General features: G+C 45.0%; 1 protein-coding gene across 1 annotated transcript in view; it reads left to right on the top strand.

The window, feature by feature from the left end:
- Nucleotides 1–210: 210 nt before the first annotated feature.
- The window catches only part of LOC132763481 (sarcoplasmic/endoplasmic reticulum calcium ATPase 3), a 62,236-nt gene continuing 55,775 nt past the window's right edge, over nt 211–6,671 (top strand). The window contains exon 1 of the mRNA XM_060756975.2: nt 211–476. Coding sequence (XP_060612958.2) covers nt 359–476 — 118 coding nt within the window. The 5' untranslated portion in view covers nt 211–358. The remainder of the gene's footprint in view (nt 477–6,671) is intronic.

Genomic DNA, 6,671 nt, shown 5'->3' with positions numbered 1-6,671 from the left:
CAGCCAATGGGATTCTTCCCTCTCCAGTGGGAAGGAGGCGCCCCCTTTTGGCCTTGCCTGGGGCTGGGGATGCTGGGCGCTGCCGCCATTGGCTGCGGGAGGGGCCCCGATTTGCATGCCGCGCCCACCCCCTGTCGAAGTGCAGGAGAGAGGCAGGAGGTTCCGAAAGGGGGCGTGGCGCGGGATGCAAATCGGGGCCCCTCCCGCAGCCAATGGCGGGGGAGCAGGAAGGCTTCCCGGGAGGCGAGGGGCCAATAGGAAGGCGGAGGAAAGGGAGCGGGGAGGGGGCAGGAGGAGGAGGAGTCGCGCGTTGGTCGCGCTTCGGGGCGCCGGTGGAGACGCGCAGAGAGAGAGAAGGATGGAGGGCGCCCACGCCGCCGCGACCGAGGAGGTCCTGCGACGCTTCGGCGTGCGGGAGAGCTGCGGGCTCGGCCCCGAGCAAGTCCGCGCCAGCCGGGAGAAGTACGGCCCCAACGGTGAGTGACCGAGGGAGGGAGGGAGGGACCCCGAGGGCATCCAGCCTGACCCCGGAGAGAAAGAGAGACTAGAATAGCAGCCTCGGATTGGAAGGAAGGGACCCCAAAGGCCATCCAGGCTGACCCATGCCTCCTGGCAGCCATTGTGCTGTGCAGTGGGTACACACACATATATACACAATGATATATATAAATACTACAAATTATATATATATATATATATATATATATATATATATACATACAATAAATAGTATAAATATATATAAATAATATAAATAATAAATATACACAATGATATATATAAATAATACAAATAATATATATGTATAATATAAATAAATAATATACAATAAATAATATAAATATATATATAAATAATATAAATAATAAATATACACAATGATATATATATAAATAATACAAATAATATAAATAATATATATATAATATAAATAAATAATATATATATATAAATAATATAAATAATAAATATACACAATGATATATATATAAATATTTAATACAATGATATTATATATATATAATATCATTGTAATTTTTTTGCTGTTTATATCATATGTTTTTTATAATTATAATTAGTATAATATTATGACTTAATATATTATTATTATTTCTTATTATATTATGAGTTATTCGATTGTTATCTTATGATGGTGATTATCCGGTTATGTTATGGAAACATAGAATCACACTAGAGTTGGGAGGGATCCCCAAAGGCCATCTAGTCCAACCCCCTTCTGCTTCAGTGCAGGAATAGCACCGTCAAAGCCTTCCCAACAGATGGCCACCCACCCTCAACAACAATATAGTTGGGGGAGACCCCAAAGGCCATCTAGTCTGACCCCCTTCTACTTCAGTGCAGGAATAGCACCATCAAAGCCCTCCCAACCGATAGCCAGCCTCCCTCAACAACAATAGAGTTGGGAGGGACCCCAAAGGCCATCTAGTCTGACCCCCTTCTGCTTCAGTGCAGCAATAGCACCGTCAAAGCCTTCCCAACAGATGGCCATCCAGCTTCAATAACAATAGAGTTGGGAGGGACCCCAAAGGCCATCTAGTCCAACCCCCCTTCTGCTTCAGTGCAGGAATAGCACCGTCAAAGCCTTCCCAACAGATGGCCACCCTCCCTCAACAACAATAGAGTTGGGAGGGATCCCAAAGGCCATCTAGTCCAACCCCTTTCTGCTTCAATGCAGGAATAGCACCGTCAAAGCCCTCCCAACAGATGGCCACCCACCCTCAACAACAATAGAGTTGGGAGAGACCCCAAAGGCCATCTAGTCCGACCCCCTTCTGCTTCAGTGTAGGAATAGCACCATCAAAGCACTCCCAACAGATGGCCATCCATCCTTCTTAACAACAACGATAGAGTTGGGAGAGATCCAGCTACTCCAATCCCAATCAGCCAGGCAGGAAAAGCACCACCAAAGCCCACCCCCCCCCCCCCGACAGATGGCCACCCAAGCTCAATAGTAATGAGAATAGTCATAATAGTCATAGAGTTGGGAGCGACCACAAAGACCATCTAGTCTGACCCCAATCTGCCAGGCAGGAATAGCACCATCAAAGCCCTCCCAACAGATGGCCATCCAGCCTCAACAACAACAGCAATAGAGTTGGAAGAGATCCCAAAGGCCATCTACTCCCAATCAGCCAGGCAGGGAAAGCACAATCCAGACACTTCCGACAGATGGCCATCCAGCCTCTGTTTAAAAGCCTCCAATGAAGGAGCCTCCACCAGGCTCCGAGGAAGAGAGTTCCACTGCTGAACAATGATATATTAGTATGATGTTGCTATATTATTGTATGATGATGATGATTATATGATATATTATTATATTATGATTTATTATATATTATTATATTGTTCTATTAATATATATTATTATGATATTACTATATTATTGTATCATGATGATGATATGATATATTATGATAATATTATGATTTATTATATATTATTTTTGTATTGTTCTATTAATATATATATATATATATTGTCATATTATTGTTGTTGTTTATCCTACTTTCCTCCCTTAAAGGAAACTCAGAAAGGAAAGCACTATAATAACAATAACAATAATGTAACAATATAATAATAATAATAATAATAATAATAATAAGTGTGTATCAATGCTTAGGACAGCTAGGGTCTTTTGATACCACCCAACGGGATCCTGGGGTTTATAGGTCTGCTACCCCACCCCTCCCTAACACACACACTCTCATAATGGCATTTGGTGCATATAGATGCTTTATTATTGTATTATTATTATTTGAAACACAACAAGATGAGTCCACAGCAAACTAGATTACTCTGCTGGCTGTTGTATTGGATCACATGTCAGACACTTCCCATGTATCTAGGATTATGCGATGTATCGGCGGATAATGTGTTCAGATCCCACTAAGGTGGCCTTCTGCAGCTGGCAGATGGTGATTTGGTCAGCACTGATTGTTTTTAAGTGCAGGCCAAGGTCTTGAGGCACTGCACCTAGTGTGCCGATCACCACTGGGACCACCTTGACTGGCTTGTGCCAGATGATGATGATGATGATGATGATGATGATTATTATTTGAAACGCAACAAGATCATACACAGCAAACAAGATCACTATGCTGGTTGTTGTACTGGATTATTATTATTATTATTATTATTATTGAGGTTGGATGGCCATCTGTCAGGGGTGTTTTGATTGTGCTTTTCCTGCAGAAGGGGGTTGGAGGGTATGGGCTCAGGAGTCTTTTCCAATGATATTATTATTATTATTATTATTATTATTATTATTATTATTGAGGTTGGATGGCCATCTATTGGGGGTATTTTGATTGTGCTTTCCTGCATGAAGGCAGAAGGGGGTTGGAGGGGATGAGCCCAGGAGTCTTTTCCAATGATATCACTATTATTATTATTATTATTATTATTATTATTATTATTGAGGTTGGATAGATATGTGTTGGGGGTGATTTGATTGTGCTTTTCCTTCCTGCATGAAGGCAGAAGGGGTTTGGAGGGGATGGGCCCAGGAGCCTCTTCCAATGATATCACTATTATTATTGAAGGTTGGATGGCCATCTGTCAGGGGTGTTTTGATTGTACTTATGAAGGAAAAGTGTCTAGAACTGTGTGGTGTATTGGCGAATAATGTGTGCAGATCTGAGCAGGGTGGCCATTTGCAGCTGACCGGTGGTCATTTTGTCAGTGCCAATTGTTTTTAAGTGCAGGCCAAGGTCCTAAGGCACTGCACCCAGTGTGTTGGTGCTGCTGCTGCTGCTGCTGCTGATGATGATGATTATAGTGTCCTACTTTCCTCCCCGAACAGAGAGTCAGAGAGGAGAGTGAGACATCCTGCCTTAGAGAGGACATCTGTCGGGAGGGTTTGACTGGTGCCTTAACACCATTTGGCCGTAACGCGCTATCCTGTGGCTGTAATGCGGTTTGGCCCCTCTTGCAGGGCTCAGTGCTGTGGGACCTTTGTGTTTCAGCCAGAGAGAAAAGCAGGAAACAAAGGCTCATAATAGAAACCGCACTAATTGTGCCAGCTTTCCGACTGGTTGGAGGAGGAACAAATGAGCAGGAGGAGCGGTCATTTGCTTGGCCATTTGCTTATCGGGATGCAAAGAAGGCCTGGCCGGCCTCCTTGACCTCCTCGAATCAAGATTTGAATGCTCCCAAGGACCCTTTCGCCCGGGCAAGATTTGCATATGCAAAGTTTTGATAGAGAAATGGGGAGGATCTTTTTGGGTTGACTCCTTGAATAGATTTGGTTCCGCTTTGTGAAAGCCGGGTTGCACATCCCCAGCCGTCATGAGTTCATCTGCACTGTGCAGTTAATGCAGTTTGACACCACTTCAGCCCCCTCATGGCTTGACGGATTAGGTTTAGTTTGTACTTTTGGGCAAAGAAAGCAGCAGGCCTTGCGAAACTCCAACTCCCGGGTTCCTAGAAAATAGTTTCTAAGCTGTGGATGCAGAATCATCCCTCCATCTATCCCTCCGTCCATTCATCCTTCTTTCTCTCCTTCCCTCCATCTTTCTTTCCATCTATCCCTTCATCTGTCTATTCTTAGTATATTTATTACTACCTTAGGTATCCAGCATTGCCCAGGATATTTGAAAAAGTCAGTGTTTTAATTGTCCAAGGTGGTAGGTGAACTACAACTCCCATTATGCCAGGTCAATCCCGAAAAACTCCATCAGGCCTTAAAGATTGTGATGTTGGGCAAGTTTGCTCGAGATGCATCATTGGTGAGGTTCAGTGTGCTCTCTGGCGGCAGGGTAACGACAACACCCACTATAGTGGTCCAAGGTGGTGGGTGAACTACAACTCCCATCATGCCAGGTCAATCCCGAAAAACTCCATCAGGCCTTTAAGGTTGTGATGTTGGGCAAGTTTGCTCGAGATGCATCATTGGTGAGGTCCAGTGTGCTCTCTGGCTGCAGGGTAACGACAACACCCACTATAGTGGTCCAAGGTGGTGGGTGAACTACAACTCCCATCATGCCAGGTCAATCCCGAAAAACTCAATCAGGCTTTGGAGGTTGTGATGTTGGGCAAGTTTGCTCGAGATGCATCATTGGTGAGGTTCAGTGTGCTCTCTGGCTGCAGGGAAACTACAACACCCACAATAGTGGTCCAAGGTGGTGGGTGAACTACAACTCCCATCATGCCAGGTCAATCCTGAAAAACTCCATCAGGCCTTAAAGGTTGTGATGTTGGGCAAGTTTGCTCGAGATGCATCATTGGTGAGGTCCAGTGTGCTCTCTGGCTGCAGGGTAACTACAACACCCACTATAGTGGTCCAAGGTGGTGGGTGAACTACAACTCCCATCATGCTGAGTCAATCCAGAAAAACTCCATCAGACCTTAGAGGTTGTGATGTTGGGCAAGTTTGGTTGAGATGCGTCATTGGTGAGGTTCAGTGTGCTCTCTGGCTGCAGGGTAACTACAACACCCACTATAGTGGTCCAAGGTGGTGGGTGAACTACAATTCCCATCATGCCAGATCAATCCTGAAAAACTCAATCAGGCCTTAGAGGTTGTGATGTTGGGCAAGTCTGCTCGAGATGCATCATTGATGAGGTTCAGTGTGCTCTCTGGCTGCAGGGTAAACTACAACTCCCGCTATGGTGAGTCAGTCCCCTCCAACCCCTGGAATAGGTTGAGTTGATCATGGGGGTTCTGTGGGCCAAGTTTGGTCCAGGTCCATCAGCAGTGGCAGTCACAGTTTCTCTGGATGTAGGTGAACTACAACTCCCTAAAATCAAGGTCAGTCCCTCCCAAACCAGTTCGTATTCAAATCTGGGCATATCAGGCATGTGTGCCAAGTTTGGGTGCAGGCGAACTACAACTCCCCCAAATCAAGGTCAGACCTCCAGTATTTTTTGCTGGTCTGTGTGCTAAGTTTGGTCCAGAGTGCTCATTGATTGCAAGTGAACTATAAATCCCAGTACCTTCAGCTCCAAAATGTCCAGGCCAATTCCCCTCAAAACCCACCAGTATTCAAATCTGGGTATATCGGGTATGCATGCCAAGTTTGGTCCAGATCCGATGTTGTTTGGGTTCAGAGTACGCTCTGGATGTTTATTTATTTTATTTATTTTTATTAATAATTAATTATTATTTATATTTATTATTATTAATTTTTATTTATGTATTAATAATATTATTAATAATAAAGTGGCATGCAAATAAACACGATGAGGAGGATGATGACGGCACTGCCTCCCTTGCGTGGCAACCCAATTCCTTTTCCTGTTCTCCTTGGGTGCTCTCCATGGTACTTTGGGGAGTGGGAAGGCTTTATTTGCAGCTGTGGGACATCCCTCCAAAGTGAACCTGGCGTTGGAGGCTGGTGTTCAGAAGAGTTGGAGGAGGCTCCCAAAGGTTATCCAGTTCAACCCCTTCCAGCCAGGCAGGAGGGCGCCATCCAATCTCTCCTGACAGATGGCCGTCCAATCCAACTGTGCCTCTAGATAGATAGACTCCTAAAGATGGAAGAGACCCAAGGGTCATGCAATCCTATATTGACATGGAGGAAGACACCATCCAATCCCTCCTGACAGAGGGCCATAAAGTCCAACCCCTCTAGATAGGTAGATGGACATGGAGGAAGACACCATCTGATTCCTCCCGATGGAGGGCCATCCAGTCCAACCTCTCTAGATAGT

Source organism: Anolis sagrei, chromosome 11, assembly GCF_037176765.1.
Source record: "Anolis sagrei isolate rAnoSag1 chromosome 11, rAnoSag1.mat, whole genome shotgun sequence".
Classification (NCBI taxonomy): domain Eukaryota; kingdom Metazoa; phylum Chordata; class Lepidosauria; order Squamata; family Dactyloidae; genus Anolis; species Anolis sagrei.
This window is presented reverse-complemented; position numbering and strand designations above follow the sequence as displayed.